Source organism: Silurus aristotelis (assembly GCF_946808225.1).
Source record: "Silurus aristotelis genome assembly, chromosome: 4".
Classification (NCBI taxonomy): domain Eukaryota; kingdom Metazoa; phylum Chordata; class Actinopteri; order Siluriformes; family Siluridae; genus Silurus; species Silurus aristotelis.
In genome coordinates this window covers 32,507,022-32,524,945 of record NC_139577.1, presented here as the reverse complement: position 1 = coordinate 32,524,945, position 17,924 = coordinate 32,507,022, and the positions used below count along the sequence as shown (strand labels likewise).

The 17,924-nt window shown below is 36.4% G+C and overlaps 1 protein-coding gene across 2 annotated transcripts in view; it reads left to right on the top strand.

The window, feature by feature from the left end:
• Positions 1 to 17,924, top strand: part of glra3 (glycine receptor, alpha 3) — an 87,528-nt gene that overhangs the window by 50,627 nt on the left and 18,977 nt on the right. For both annotated transcript variants that reach the window (XM_083538768.1, XM_083538769.1), the window contains exons 6-7: positions 1,760 to 1,897; positions 15,631 to 15,845. In XM_083538768.1, coding sequence (XP_083394894.1) covers positions 1,760 to 1,897; positions 15,631 to 15,845 — 353 coding nt within the window. The remainder of the gene's footprint in view (positions 1 to 1,759; positions 1,898 to 15,630; positions 15,846 to 17,924) is intronic.

Below are 17,924 nucleotides of genomic sequence, written 5' to 3'. Positions count from 1 at the left end.
ATATATATATATATATATATATAAATGATAAAAAAAAGCTGGGGTCAGACATAATACAGCACTTGACGGTGGGTCAGAGAGCCCTTAACCCAGAGGGGCTCAACACTCCAAGAATGGCAGCTTGGCTGTGCTGGGGCTTGAACCCCTGGCTTTATGACCATTAACCCAGAGACTTAACTACTGAACCACTGATGGTGGTAACAGTAGCTTCATCAAATGCATCATACTGCTACTGATTATTTTCCAAAAACCGCGAACCCCATGTGTATTATTCCTTAAATATTCTAGTGTAAAGCAAACCTGGCCTCACAAAACAAAAGCAGACGTATACAGTATGTCACATTTATTTCCAAGCTTGTCAGATATTTATTATACTTTCATTTCATTAATTTCATATTAAACACCTGGATGTGAAATATGAATGTGTTTCCTCCTCCTGAAATGTGGAATCAAATATAAGCGCACAATGTGGACGTGCTCGAGAGAAAAGCACTTATGCAAAGTATTTCTTCATCTTTCTACTCAGCCCCCTCAATCCCCCCATCAGACGAGCGTCGAAATGGGTGCCGGAGCTAAATAAAGAACGTCAGGATTCTTTCTAATTACATCAGCCATGATTTATTTAAACATTTCTTTACACCCAGCTCCATTCCACTGCAGTTTAGCCTTGGGGGTATTTGCGATGACACAATTTAGGGCTCGGAGACACGATTCGTCTTCATTTCTGGGCCTTGAGCTGTTTTATTATGCAGGGAGTCTTCTGGTGATTCGGGCGAGAAGCACGTAGTGTGGCATAAAAATGCAGGGAGAAAGATTAGATGAGATACAAATGGAAAGATAAATATTCAAATAAAGTTTGGATAAATAAAGCTTTGATGTGCTGCCAGTATATTGAGGCTGCATTATGATGCTGGTCATGATTATGGAATTGAATTGACCCATGCGTATACATTAAATTGGCAAAAGTTTGCGGACACCTGGTCATACCTGGTATGGGATGTGTTTTTTTGAGCAGCGATTGCATTCTACATTTAGTCCCAATTTGCTCTAATATTTCTATTCACTCTTCTAAGAAAATGTACCCAAGAAGATGAACACTCCAAAGTCTAGTCTAATGTGTATATATATAGCAGCCAGGACTGTAGGTGTGGTGAGGAGACCTGGGGTGCACTCACCATTCACATTCATTTTGAAGGTGTTCAGTAGGGACGAGATCAGAGCTCTTTCTCTCCAAACCATGTAAAGCAGATTTTATGGAGCTATTTTTTTGCACATTGTCATGCTGAAAAAGGTTTCTGAGTTCAAGGGAACGCAAAATGTTTTGCTACCGCATCCTGTACAATTGTGTGCCTTCAACTTGGTGGTAACAGTTGCAGAAGAACCAGGAAATGTCAAGTGTCCCAATACTTTTTGTACATTGGATTCCACTTTGCTCTTTTAATCAAGAAATAAAAAAATTGTAATAAAAAAATTATCAATATTTTTTCCAGTATTGAATCCCAATGAATCCCAGTTCTACTTTACAACAGAGTGGAAGGGTTTGCTTAGTGGGTAAGATGGTGGACTTCTGATCCGAAGGTCATGAGTTCAAATCTCATCACCAGTAAGCTGCCTCTGCTGGGCCCTTGAGCGAGGCCTTTAACCCTCAACTGCTCGGTTGTATGAATGTGAAAACTGCTCTGGATATTCTCCCAAATGCTGTAAATGTGAGTCCTGCAGTAGTACCGTGCCCATCTTCTGTTCTGTCTTGTCTTCGCAGTCGGCTACACAATGAACGATCTGATTTTCGAGTGGCAGGAGAACGGCCCAGTGCAAGTGGCTGAAGGACTCACGCTTCCTCAGTTCATCCTGAAGGACAAGTCGGATCTCAGATACTGCACCAAGCACTACAATACAGGTCTGATCTCGATCACTGCACAACACTAATACTGCAATCTGGGTTCTTCTCAGATGCAGAAAACATTATTAAAAAGATGAGAGATGTTGAGCCAGACATGATATTTATTCCCCATTTACTGTTATAATAACTTTCACTCTTCTGGGAAGATGTTCCACAAGATTTTGGAGGATGCTTGTGGAGATTTGTACTTATTCAGCTACAATGGTGTTAGTAAATAGGGTTCTTTTGGGGTGAGGTTCAGAGCAGGAGAAAAAAAAAGGAAGCCAAAGGAGGAGGTTTATGGATGTGGTGAGGGAAGACATGCAGGTGGTTGTTGAGAAAGAGGCAGATGAAGAGGACAGAGTGATATATAGATGCATTATAAACCGAAATAAGAAGAATAAGACATTTTCACCATAAGGTTCTGACCTAGACTGTTTTTTCAATATATCTTATTTTAATATCTTCTGTAAAGAGCATTATCATCTCAAACCTCAGATTGTAACAGTGTTGATGGGACGTGACATGCAGACATGCAGTAAGGCTCACTGTTGCAGCTGCATCATCATTTCATTTCCAAACCTGAGAAGAAAACTTGGACAGAAAGAGTTTTAAAAAGAAAGTAAAAAAAAAAATGACCTAATAAAAGACATTAATGCAAAGAAATGAAGTCAACAGAACAGACGTGAGTGAATCCATCAGCCGTTATATCTGATCTAATGTTAGTGTGAGCATGGATAAGTGAAGTGAAGAGGTGATGGCAGGAGTCGTGTATAGACACAGTGAGGAACATTTAGCTCGGGCGATGAGACAGAAGTGGATATCGTGCTGATAATCAAAGTGAGAACTCATTTCCTTTGGTCAAGTCAAAATCCTATTATTTTATTGGTAGATTAAATGTAGAAATGTGGAAATGGTGTATTACAATAGAACTAAACAATCAAATACCTCCACATGTACATCTACATTGTATCAAAAGGTCCACATTCTTCTGCCATTTCGCCTCAATAATAGCAGTCAGATTTAAAGTTATCTAAAGTACATGATAAATGAATCCTTACATACACTATATCTGCAAAAGTATTGGGACACCGGACTTTTCCAGCCATCTGTGGTTCTTCCCCAAACTGTTCCCACAAAGTTAGTTGCACCCAATTATATAGAATGTTTTGGATGTGGCAACATATCCTTCACTTACACTAAGAGACCCAAACCTGTTCCAGCATGAAGATATGCTTTACATTGGGATGGATTGGAAGATCTCCTGCTATCGAGCTCTGACCTCAACCCTATTGATCACCTTAGGGATGAATTTTTCATGTTGACTGCATCCCAGGCCTCCTCGCCTACATTAGTACCTGACTTTACAAACACCCTACTAGATGAATTCATTTGTACAAATCTCCACAACATTTAGTGCAACATCTTCCCAGAAGGTATGGGGTATTTATAACGGGAAGTGGGAACTGCATGTGAAATGGGATGTTCAAAAAGGACATTGAAATCTTATGATCACGTGTCCACAAACTTTTGTCCATATTTTTTTTTTATTGAATTTTTTTTTTAAATGGTTGTGTTGTGTTCCTGCTTCCACCCTGTGTGTGTATGCGTGGATGCTTCTCGTAAGGAACTGCACAAAATGTTGGATAGAGTAAGAGTTAGCTTTAGCGGTAAATTAATAAGGTGAACATTTATATCATGAGACAAAAGACGTGTAAGAAAGGGAAAAAGAGTGACACTGAAACGGTATGGCCCTTTCCCTGTAGTGTAAAGAGAATGATTCACACACAGCTGACAGATTAGAGGTCGGCTCCCGGAGCATTTATGAGGTCTCCGTGGACCCCTAAAGAGAAGCTTCTGTCACTCAGAAATGCTCCCCAGCCTCCAAAGGCACATCTCACACTTAAATTGAATTGCTATGGTCTCCCAAAAGCCGTACCGACATCGACCGTGTACAGAGAGACTCGAAAGGAAATAAGTCTGGCTAATTTATTACCATGCTACTAAATAGAATGGATATGCAACAAGGAGGAGCAGCAATGACGTGTTACTCATTACGCATATGGAATATCTGTATATCTAAAATGCTTGTGCAGATTTGTGCAAGATTCATTCAGCAGTGTCCACATTCATCATGTTCGATAAGGTTGGAGCTCTATAGCAGGAGATCTTCCACCCCATCCCATGTAAACCAAATCTTCATGGAGCTGGCTTTGTGCACATGATGGAACAGGTTTGGGTCTCCTAGTTGAAGTGTTACACATTACAAGTCAAGTCAAGTCAAGTCAAGTTTATTTGTATAGCGCTTTTCACAACAGACATTGTCTCAAAGCAGCTTTACAGAAAACAACAGTGAAGGTGAATGGTGTGCGTTTGTCCCTGATGAGCAGCCGTGGCGACAGTGGCAAGGAAAAACTCCCTTAGATGATATGAGGAAGAAACCTTGAGAGGAACCAGACTCAAAGGGGAACCCATCCTCATATGGGTGACATCAAAAGTTTGGTCATAAATCTTTCAACAATACAGAACAATTTGTGATCATCATAGATCCAGCATCAGCTTCTCCATGCCAGGGCCTTTAAACACTCGGCATCTACTTCTCCATGATCATCCATAGGTCCATAATCTTCACGAGGTGGGACGTGACTGGAGCTGGCCAAACCTCAGGAAGCCTCGGGATGGGGAGAGAAAGAGAAGCAGTGGAGAGGAATTAGCGTAGCTGCTGTTCATGATATTAACAGCACAAGTTGATAATGTGCATGTAATCATATATTCTGGAACACAAGGTTGTGATGTGATGTGTGTAATGTGTGTTATGTGTAGGCTTTGCTAAAAAGATATGTTTTTAATCTACACTTAAACTGGGAGAGTGTATCTGAACCCCGAACACTGTCAGGAAGACTATTCCAGAGTTTAGGAGCTAAATGTGAAAATGCTCTACCGCCTTTAGTGGACTTTGCTCTTCTAGGAACTACTAGAAGCCCAGAGTTTTGAGATCTCAGGGAGCGTGACGGATTGTAGCGTGTTAAGAGACTGGATAGATACATGGGAGCCAAACCATTTAGTGCATTACAGCAACAATTGTGTGGCTCCAACTTTGTGGTACAGGTTTGGGGAAGAAACACATATGGCTAGAAATGTCTGGTGTCCCAATACTTTTAGACCATATAGAACATATCACACAGTCGGCACACAAATATACGTTTTATCTTATTAATCTCTCTCTTACACTCACACACACACACACACACACACACACACACACACACACACACACACACACACACACACACACACACACACAAATGAGGGGTTTTTTAATTTACCTGGTTTTTACGTTACCCCTTCTGGGGGTGGGGCTTACCAGTGCTTTACTCTCATTGGCCAGTGAGATTTAAATGGACAGCTCCCTGACCAGGATGTGGAGAATTTTTTATTAATCAATATATTTAATTGTATTAATAAATATATATTTAGTAGGTTAGTAAGACATTTCTACCAAACATATATATTACTGAATAACCTACTAAATATAATAATTCCTAAGTAATATTTGAGGTTTGGGTCTCATTGAACTAATGAATGAATTGCATATTTAACTAAATCCAGAACTCTCGACAAAATTTGCTCTAAAACTTTGGCAGCTTGTTGTCCTGTCCTTGAATAACCATCCTCTAAAGAACTCCAGTTCATTCCACTAAACAGTGTCTGCCTTACAACAAGCAGATATTGGGGCGAAAAAAAAATAAGCCTAGATAAAAAAAAATAAAAATTAGCTATATTTTATTACCAACAAACAGGAAGAAATTTAAATACTGTTACTGAAAGAACTTAAAATTCTGCAACCAGAAATTATTTAATAAATTGTATAATCATAAATTGTAAATCATGAAATACATTATATTTCTGTTAGAATTTCTCCAATATGTGAACATTTCAGAAGTGCAACAACTTAAACATTTTAACTAGACATTCTAACAATAATAATAAAAATTTACTTCAGTGTTGAGATAATTAGTCCAATGAAACAAGATGTTTGCAGGTCTTATAAGTTCATGGCCTTATTATTACTTCACCTAGTGGTCAAAACCAGGAACTGCAACAAATTTTAACAGGGGTCCATTAGGGCTGGTACAATGATGCCCCATTGTGGAGCTAAAGTCTGTCATATATGACATATAATGACAAGGTATCATTTTTTTTTTTTTGTACTAAATCACACTTGTAAGAAACACTGCACCGGCTGCAAAGAGTTTTCTTCAATAATAAGTAAACATAATGAAATCTTTCTGCAGACAGTTGGAACGAGATCTTTTACTTTAATACAGTGAAAATATAGCAGATTGTTAATTTCTGTATATTAAAAATGTGTGTGCACCACGGTGTGACCTTGTTTCCCATGCAAAGGCTGAGGGAATAAAGAAAAATGTGTCCCTATTTGTCTTTTTCATGCTAGTTTCAAGCCTTTTGTGTGATTTTTGAGCTAAAGAAATAATATAAATTGGCTAGATTGTAGATAGCAGCCTGTAGCATAAGTCAAGTGAGAGAGCTTCTTAACTTTTTTGAGGTTGTGAAACAATTTTTGATGGTGTGTGTGTGTGTGTGTGTGTGTGTGTGTGTGTGTGTGTGTGTGTGTGTGTGTGTGTGTGTGTGTGTGTGTGTGTGCGCAATATCACATTGACTAATGAGTAAGAGCTAATGAGCTGTAAGAGTGATGCCTTTAATGGATCTAATTATTGACCGTGATGTCTTTCTCCTTCATCTCCATTTCTCCTCCTCGCTTCATTTCTTCGCCCCTCGTTTTACTCCTCTCACTTGTACAGTATATGGTCTGTGTTATTGCCTGACCCTGACCTAAAAGAGAGCAGTGCTGACCAAGCGAGCTGTGTGATTACGATGTGTGTAGGAAGCGTCAGGACATTGCAGTGTCTTTATGTGTTGGGTTTTGTCTGAGACAGCTGGCTGAAAACGTGTCAGTCTAATCAGCGCCACCGAAAAAGATGATTTCTTGCACAGAGGAAGTCATTTAGACTCATTTAGCACCACAAGAGCCTTCCTCTGTGTGTCTGTGGTGCACAAGTGATTCTTTATTTATACACTCCTAATTTACACTCTGCTGCGCTTCAGAAGCGAGTGAAAAGTCATTTGAAGCTACAACCTGCAACATTTAATCATTTTCTCTTTTCGGTTGTAATTTGCTAACTTGTTGGAAAAGTTTTTTTTTTATACTTGACTTTACCACTGTGCTGATACTTTCCAGATTCTGGCTGGTTAATTAATTATCTATAACAGCAGCTCTGACAGTAGTGCAGCAGCAATTTATAGGTTTATATAAATCCACTAATTTTAATATTTTTATTGTTTCTATAGTAACAGCTCATTTATACATTTTCTCTCTCTCTCTCTCTCTCTCTCTCTCTGTCTCTCTCTCTCTCTCTCTCTCTCTCTCTATATATATATATATAAATGATAAAAAAAAAGCTGGGGTCAGGCATTATACAGCACTTGATGGTGGGTCAGAGAGCCCTTAACCCACAGGGGCTCAAGGCTATAATAATATATTAATATATTATTTTACAATATAAATTTTACATCTAAAATCATTAAAATGGTGTATGTTTTTAATCCGGAATCATTATTAAAACAGTTAATTATCTACTGTATGCACATCTATGCCATGTTATAATACATTCACAAGGCATTATATTAATTTCATATATTTAACAGAGTGTAAATTTGACACTTTTTCTTAATCAAAATTAGGAATTAAAATATATATATATATCCTTAATATAAAATACATTCTGTATTATATATGCTTTATACTTAATATATAAAACATCTAATATTGCTCAACTTTACAACCAAATACAGATCTTTAAACCTTACGACAAACTGCAGGCAACAAACTAAAAAATTTCACTACAAACTACGGACCTTTTTAAACACTGTAACAAACTACAACATTTTACAACATCACAAAAAACCCAAAAATCTACACACAAAAAAATTGAACTTTACAAAACATAACTTATGATAATTAGAAATGTTTGTATGCTGTAATATTGTAATGTTTTACTGGTGGAATTTGAATGTAATCATTGTGATATAATTGATCTACGTGTAATTTTTTTAAGACTAAAGTTGTGTGCTGTAAAGTTGCAGAATTTTCTTCCAATATGTTGTAAACTTTTTTTTTTTTTTTTTTAACTTGTGCAGTTATTTATTTATTTGGAGCAAAAGCTTTACTTTTTTCTAGTCTGTTTTTCTGTTATAAAGTTTTGCCTCGTAGATTATGTTTTAGGATTCATTATAATTCAGCATAAGATCTTTATCAACCATTCTTTAAGTTTCTTATAATGATTTATATAAATGGGTTTTAAAGTAATCCTCTCTGTTTTTTTCTGGTTAGATTGGTTTAGCATTCTGCCTGATGTTGTGCTAAAACTATGGGCTCTTCGTTTCTCTCGGTCATGTAATGCACAGAATGCACAATAGCAGAAGAAAGTACTGGAAAGAGTGCAGCGAATGTTTTAATAAAACAGGAATTGAATTTTAAAATAGCAGAGCAGAGTCAGGAACGTGGGACAGGCGTGAGTTGGTCGGCAAATAACAATAAACCAGGTGAGGCAAGAATGAAAAACTGGTAAAGAGAATGAGATCAAAACCAGAAACACATAAAATATGGAAGAGAGACGGCTCGGTAATCAGCAGTGAACTGAATGAGTTACTTTGCTATGTAGACACTGGCAAAAAACTAACCAAAGTACAAACAGCTTAAAACTTAAGATAAATGAATGAAATAAAAAATCACAAGACAGAGTGAGAGACATTACATAATGTCTGTCTCTTTCTCTTACTTTTTTGTCTCTCTGTCTCTCTCTGTCTCTCCGGTATGTTCGAACACCCCCTCTGCATTTGTGTTTACGACTGACTGACACTGTGCCTCAGCTTGATTGAAATCACTTAACCTCCAGGCCACTCCACTGCACCCATCCTGAGTGAGAGTCAATAACTCGATGCCTGACGTGGGCCATTTTCCGTGTCAGTGATGCGCATAGGATTTCTGTCACTCAAATGCAGCAATGAAGCGACTGACCTCGGGGAGACACACACTGTCAAGCAAGAAACAGCAGGAAAATCTCTGCATTGTTAGTAGAATGGAGTGATGAATGGAATGATGATTCATTTCTTTAACAAAAAGATGCATTGAATTGGATAAAAAATTTCTTTCTGCTTAACATTTTTTTTATACTTTTATAGAATGCATGATTTTGAAAACACAATATGATCATAGAAAAAATTTACAATGTTCAATCGTATTCAACACAGTTTTGTTCAATATCTTTAATAGTTAATATTCTTGATTCTGTACTACCGTTATGTCTGTATTTAACTGTACAACAGACTCTATAACTTTACATTTACAACAAGCTTAGATAATTACACAATATTACAATATACTGCAGAATGTTACTAAAACTGCACAATTTTTTTAATATAACAATACACAACGAAATGTACCGACCAACTCTGTAACTTTACATTAGACTACTAAACTTTACAACAAACTCCATAATTGAACAATTTACAATACAAAACTTTACAAAAAAAATACAGAACATTACAACACTTCAATACACTACAAAACTTCACAACAAACTTTTAAAATTTACAATAGATTACATAACTTTACAACAAACAGATTAACTTTCATTGCAATACACTGCAAAACTTTAGACCTGCACAATTTTACAATATTACAAAACACTGCAAAACTTTACAACAAGGAGCTTTAAGGCATCACAATACTCCGCAAATGTTTTACAACAAATTGCACAATATAACAATACACTACAAAACTTTACAACAAAGAGCTTTACAACATTACAATACTCTACAAAACGTTACAACACACTTTAAAAGTGTACATTACATTACAAAAATGTACAAAAAACTACATAACTGTACATTCCAATACATTATTAAACATTACAACAAACTTACAATGTTTTTTAAATTGATTTGGAGCCTTTATCGATCCTCCTTAATATTTGCAAACCAGTAAGTGCATTTCTGAAAAAAAATTGTATTTCTTGAAAAGCCTGTACTTTTCTCAAAATCCTCAGTTCATCTCTCAAATGTAAGTATTTATGTCAATGAACATCTCATTACCATCAGAATGAAAAAGTCCTTTTGTCATTGTTCACCAGTGTTGTGCTAGTTACAAAAAATAGTAACTAGTTACAGTTACTCGTTACTTTATTCAAAAAGTAACTTAGTTAATTTGTTGATTACTTACACTACAAAGTAATGCGTTACTGTTAAAAGTAACTTTTTAGTTACTTTTTTAAAGAACCTTCTTTAATGTTCCCATTAATGCCCTTTTATGAGTTATGGTCTATACAAACACAAAACTGACTTAAACACACAATAATTTTTAAACACTATTTTATCTAGCATGGAGTTCCTGGAGGAGCTTCAACAGATTGGAGTTGCTGTTTATCGCAGTAGACACGACCTTCGAACCAGAAAGACACAGCTTACATTTGACTTAAAAGTTTTTGTCTTTATGCTCAACTAAAGTGAAATAATGAGCATATTTCCACTTTGAGAAACTCGTCTTGCTCTCGCCTCGACTCGCCGTTACTGCCGCACAGACCTGAATAAACGGAGACACGCCCAGAGTGCGTCTTCTTCGTGTTTACAGTGGTTCATCCTCCAATCCTACAATGCGTCTCTGCTGTAAACAGGTTAGACTGAAGGCTACACTTCAGCCCAAATTCATTCATTTAAAAAAGTAACGGGTAACGCACCATACGGTAACGGTAATGGAGATACTTTATTTTTAAAAGTAACATGTTACAGTATTCGTTACTGCCCAACACTGTTTTTTAACACGATCATCACAATGTTTAGTCGTGTTGTCAGTTTTAGTATTTTCTGATGTTTTAGGTTACAATGATAGAAAATACATGATTCTGAATTTCTTCTGAGGTACATCTATGAATTTCAGCATATTTAAGATTGCATATTTGATTTATATTGATTGTAAGATTCACACTTTTACTGTACTTTAATGTGTAGAGTAAACTGTAATGTTGTTCATCCATTTTCAGAAATTTTAATTCTGTGTTTTATCGCTAATCGAAGGTTCACGAGATTCACCTTTGACCTGTTTTAGAGAACTAGTTGATGATCTGATGCCGTTCACTCGCCTTCATTAGTGACATTCAAGATTCAACTGCACAATTCATCAATTCAAGACACATTTACAAAAACGTTCAATAGATATTTAAGCTTGACACATTATTACAACTGATTAAACCATTTTTACATTCAATGACTTGTGCAATGAACTGATGCTGAGATGTTTTGGGGGTTTAGAAACCAGTATAATATATTTCGATCAACATGAACATAAACAAATGGTAATGTAGGAAACAGCAGTACACAATCCATTAAAAGAATGTATAAAAGCGTTCACAATTTGACCAAAGCAGCGAAAAACTTTTAGAATGTGCACAACTGACTCCATGATGTGGAGGTTGAACAAGTAGTTTTCAGAATTTAATTATTATCTGAGAAACATTCCAACGCAACTGAGAAAAACTGTTATAACTTCATCACATACATTTTTACAACTAAATTTTGGAATTAATTATATCTGCTTTGTACTAAAGGTCAGATTTCGTTCTATTGAAATTAGTTTGCTGAGACAACACTCAGATAAATTAAAACTGTAGCAGCCTGTTATCCAAATATAGAGAAGCTCTTCATGTAAAAATTCAAGTTCAAATTTTTGCCTGGATTGGTGTTCAAGTTTATTTATGAAGCACTTTTCACAATGATCAATTATAGAACAAATAAACATTTAAGTGAATTATCAGAATCAAAAATAGGTTTATTACCAAGTGTGTTTATATACACAGGGAATACATAGGAATTACATTATGTGAATGTATCCCTGGTGAGCAAGTCTGGGGCGAGTGTGGTAAGAAAAAACTCTTTTAAATGGTAGGAGGAAGAAACCTTGAAAGGAACCAGACTCAAAATGGAAACCATCCTCATTTGGGTGATATCAAGAGTGTGATTATAAATCTTAAAAACGATACAGTATCATATTTATAATATAATTTGCAATGAAAATTGTATTAAATGAGAAATGATTGCAAATGCGAAATTTTCACTAGTGCTTTTATACTTTTAGACTTTACTGGATATTCTTCTTATTTTGGCTGCTTCCATTAGGGGGCACCACAGCGGATCATCCATTCTCCATACCCCTCTTTACTCTACATCTGCCTCTTTAAACCCAACTACCTGCATGTCTTTCCTCACCATATACATAAACCTCCTCCTTGGTCTTCCTCTTTTCCTCCTTCCTGGTGGCACCTGGTTGACCCCAGGTACCTGAACTCCTCCACCTTCTCCAACTTTTCTCCCTGCAACCGCACCCCTCCACTCCCCTCCCTTTCATTCACACACATGTACTCTGTCTTTCTCTCCAGTGCATACCTTCAGCTCTACAGGCTCTTCTCCACCTGCTCCCTACTTTCACCACAAATCACAATATCATCCGCAAACATCATAGTCCACATCCCTCCTCACCTGCTGCAGCAACTCCTTGTACTCCTGCCTACTTTTCTCATCGCTCTGTCGATCCCATTTCGGATCCAAATTCTGTTTCTCTTAGACTTTACTGGATATGATATGGAAATGATTCTTTATGCAGCTGAAATGTAAGTTATAATGTCATAACTTGGTACTTGGAGTAAAATGTATTTGCAGTATGACTTAATAAAACATCAACAGTTCTTGTACTTTGGATTACCAGAGTATGTGATATTTCTAATATTAGTACTGTAATCCAAAACAAGCCATTGCACGGTTTATAAATAAGCCTACAAGAAAATACTGAACAGCTATTTTTTTCCATTCTTGTACTGTGTCCTCATAGTCCTTGGAAGTGAAATATCTGTGTGACATAAATGAGCACTTCCAGGTCAAGGGTCAAAGATTTCCAGAGGAGCACACTCAACCGTGGCAGCAAGAACCCTGTAATTGAAAGTTTTTTACAGCCTCAATTATCCGTGCAGTATTATCTACAGATATATAACTAGCTAATGGAGTAAAGTACTGACACTGAGTCAAATTTGGGCGTAATTTGGAGGTACACTATATTGCCAAAAGTATTGGGTCACCTGGTAATAAGTATCGTATGTGATTTCTGAGCATCACATTCCACATTTAGTCTCAATTTGCTCCTCTAATTCCATCCCATCTTCTGGGAAGATGTTTCACCAGATTTTGGAGTGTGTTTATGGATATTTATGTTCTTCAGCCACAAGGGTGTTAGTAAAGTGAGGTACTGATGTAGGTGAGGAGACCTGGGGTGCAGTCAGCGTTCACATTCATCCCAAAGGTGTCCAGTAGGGATGAGATCAGAGCTCTATAGCAGAGATCTTTCTCTCCAAAGCATGTAAACCAGATCTTCAAGGAGCTCACTTTGTGCACAGGGGCATCACCATGCTGGAAAAGGTTTGGGTTTCCAAGTTCAAGTGAATGCAAAATTTTATTATTGAGCATCTAAAGACGTCCTGAACAATTGAGTGCCTCTAGATTTGTGGTAATAGTTTGAAGAACCACATATAGCAGGAAAGGTCAGGTGACTCAATACTTATGGCAATATAGTGTATGTTTATGGTCTTGAAATGTCTAAAATTTGCCAACATCAAACATCGGACCAATCTGGACAAATGTTAGCATAGTTTACAGACCAACGAATCTGACAGTAAAGCCACTGAAAAGAGAAGTAAGGCTTCACTGCAGCAATGACTTTCTGCACTGACACAAAACCAGGTAGGCATTTTCAGGTAGCATGAATTTTTTGGTCTTCATTTGAACTAGAAGACCCAAACATGTTCCAGCATGAAGATGTGCACAAAGCCAGTTTCAATAAGATATGGGGTGAAGTGGAAGATCTTAAATAGCTTACTATAGAGCTTTGACCTATAAATCTTTCTAACAGCGAAAAGATTATTCTGTATTTGTTTTCTTTCTCATTTGTGGCTTAATTTCAGCGAGTAAACCAGCAATTGTGTTTTATTATGTTCAAAACATGTTCAGCTCTCTATAATACATGTCACTAAAATATTATATAATAATGTATTTGAGTCTAAATCATTTTGACTGATATTTAAAATTCCGCAGCCGCTAATCAGAAATCCACAGTGTGGGCATTCAATTTTGTAGTCCTTCTCGGTATCTGTGATTGTTCCCACAGTCGGAGTTTTCTGCTCCTCTGTAAAGAAAGTCTGGAGCAGAAATGGTGAACCAAGCTCATTAGGATTAATGAAGCCTGCATAAGCTAATAGTGTCTGGTCTTTTTATGGATCTGTTTTCACGCTCATCAATTTTAAACTAGCACTGAGACAACAGTGTCCAAAAGCATAGTGGAGAGGAGGGAGTCCCACCCAATCAGAGCTGCTTCAAAGGCTGGAATGTGCTCAATTGTTCTTCGTCTTGTCTTCTTTGGTTCAGATTGGAGCTTTTAAGGAGACAAAAAAAGAGCCACGAAGTGTGGATTTGATCTTAGAATCAGCATAATCAAGTCTTATAACTTGGGGATAATAGAATTTCATATTAGCATTACTTAAAAAAACGTGTCACATGCTACTTGTTCTCTAATTGTTCTCCAGTTAGCATTGTGTGTAATCGCACAGGCATACTTTCCAAACAGGGGCTGTTAAATTAACACATTGTAACCATTCCAGAATGTATCTATGACAATAAGCATAAATAACAGTGTATGCAACAGCTACAGAAACTTGCTAGGATTTCTGATTTTCTTTTCGATTTTTTTCTTTCTTTGGAGGAGGGGAGGTTGGGGGAGGGGCATGAGAGGGCTTGTGCCCTTTCTCCTCTTTTATAATTAACAAGCTATAAGGTGTCATTATTAAATGCCATCTTCTGTAATTACTCCTAGCCTGTCTTCCTGAGGAAAAGGTTTCCTGGTAGACGCTCTTGGAGCGAAAGCCGTTTTCATTAAAGTGAGCCACATCAAGGCCAGAGCAATGTGGTGCAGTGTGCTCTGCTACACACTGCTACACACTGCTACACACTGCTGGCTTTGTGTTCTCCACTGCTGAGCCTTTTTACTCCTAATAGACTTTTCTTTGAGACTTTTCTGAACTGATAAAAACTGATTCAAAGTCCTATGATGAACTCACACTTTCTTTACAATTCTATTATCAGTGAAAACACACACACACACACACACACACACACACACACACACACACACACACACACACACACACACACACACACACACACACACATAAATGTTTCACAAAGACATTTTATGTTGTCTAACTGTTTTAATGTCTTTTTAAATTCCCATTTGTTTTGTCAAAAGCTACACCATATTGTTAGCATAATTCTGATTTCTGACTGAAGGTGTTCATTAAATTTCTAAAAAATGGCAGTTTTGACAAACACCGTAGCGGAAAAACAGAGGTTTATTAAACATTTATGGAAGGAGTCTCTAGTGTCAGCGCTTTGTAACTGCCAGAGGCAAAGCTGTAAGTTTAAAACCCACACACCCAGAGAGACATTGTGTCTTCAGTACACCTTGATGGTGCTGGGATCTAAACTCATGACCTTCTGATTAGTAATCCAATGCCACACCCACTAAGCTACTTCTGCTTTGTATAAATTAATATAGGAAATGTCTTCATTTCCTGCAGGAAAGTTCACATGCATCGAGGTGCGTTTTTACCTGGAGAGACAGATGGGTTATTACCTGATCCAGATGTACATTCCTAGTCTGCTCATCGTCATCCTTTCCTGGGTGTCCTTTTGGATCAACATGGATGCTGCTCCTGCTCGCGTGGCGCTGGGCATCACCACAGTGCTCACCATGACCACGCAGAGTTCTGGATCCAGAACCTCTTTGCCTAAGGTCAGATTCCACCACTAACACTCCAATAACCATCTAATAATTTATAATAAAACATGTATAACCCTCTAATAACTCTATATTAACACTAATAACTTTCTATATATTTGTTAATATTATAAGTATTTAATAAATCTCTTGTACCTCTTCAGAAATTCTCCAGTAATTTCTTGTACCTCTCTAATAACTCTGTTGTAATGCTTTACATATCGAATATCTCACTAATAAATCTCTAATAAATTTCTAGAAACACCTTAATAGCTCTCTAGTAAGCATCTAGGAACTCTCTATGAACTCCCTAGTCCCTCTTTACTAACTTTATAGCAACTTTTTAGTACTATTTTACTATAAAATACTCTTTTTTTATCTCTGTATTAACTCTGTATTACTTCTCCTGTTACTCTTTAGTATCTCTCTAGAAACTTTCTAACAAATCTCTAATATCTCATTAGTAACTTTCCAGCACCTCTCTAGTAACTATAATAAATACTAGAGAGATACTAAAGAGTTACTACAAAGTTTTTAGAAAGTTTCTAGATAATTACTATAGAGTTGCTAGCCATTTACTTAGGAGATTTTCAAGCGACACTAGAGAGTGTTTCTTGATAGTTACTAAACAGGAGTACAAAAGTTACTAGAAAGATTCTAGAGAAATACTAGAAATACATAATTCTTATTTAAGAGGTACTTTGGTATCTTTGTAGTTAATCTTTAATAACTCTCTATTATCTATTTAATAGCTTTATAACAACTTTCTAGTAGCTCTTTTTTAAATCTCTAGTGTCTCTCAAGGAATTTTCTGGCACCTTTCCTGTAACTTTCTTGAAATTCTCTAATAACTTTCTTGAACCTCTTTAATTAACTCTTAAGAAAATTTCTAGTAACTCTTTAGTATTTCTCTAGCATGTCTATAGATCAGGGGTCACCACTCTTTTCGAAACTGGGAGCTACTTTTTGGGTCCCGATTAATGTGAAGGGCAGTTTGATACACACTTCTGAAAAAACGAATCTGCTCAATTTACCTTTAATTATATGCTATTATTATTAATTAATGATATTCATCTATGTGAAGATATCATGTTAATGATTTCTCACAATAATTATCAACAATGATTTAACAAGGTAGAAAACAGATAGATATCAATATGCAAAACTTTATTTTTTATAAATCTCTGCAAGTATTTACATTTTCAAATGATCACTTCTACAACATTTCATCATGCACTACGTTGCATCACGTTTGTACAGATTATCAATAACGTAACATACAAAAATCAACTTGGAGCCCAGCTAGCTCTAGATCTAATATGAAACATTTATTAAAGTTTAAAATTTATTTTTTTTTTATTGTCATTTTCACATTTTTCACACCAATGTAAAGTGTAATTTAAAAAAGAATAGCAACAAAAAAAAACCTAAATGCAGCTCTATGGTAAGTGGCGCTATGGTGAGCTATTTTTAGACAAAAAAGCGGCACCATGTTGCTGACCCCTGCTCTAGACATTATACTACATTCTAGAGAGATGATGAGTTACTAGATAGATTCTAAAAACTCTGAGAAAGCTCTCTATTAAGTAATCTCTAATAACTCTAGCAACTTTCCAGTTTCTCTCTAGTATTTAGTACTCTGGTACCTTCTTTAGTAACTCTGTTGTAACTGCCTAATAACTCTTTAGTATCTCTGCTGTAATTTTCTAGTAACACTGACTAATAACTATCACATCACTGTCTAGTAAGTCTTTATTCACTGTTTAGTAATAGTCTTTCTATTCACTGGAGTAAAACCAGGTCTTTTTAACCAGCGTGTGGTTTAGACCTGCAGCTCTGATGCATGGCCCTGACAGGAAAATAGTCCTGATAAGGTAATGTGAAAATTGTCTGGATAAAGAAGATATGAAAATGATCTTGATAAGGTGATGTGAAAATAGTCCTGATAAAGTCATGTGAAAATGCTAAGGTACCGAAAAACTAGATATGAGATATCAGATTTGTATCAAGAACTGTAAATATAATTGTAAATAAGTAAACATGGTTTAGCTTTACTTCCAAAAATTTTTTTATGTGTCATTTATCTGCCTGTCT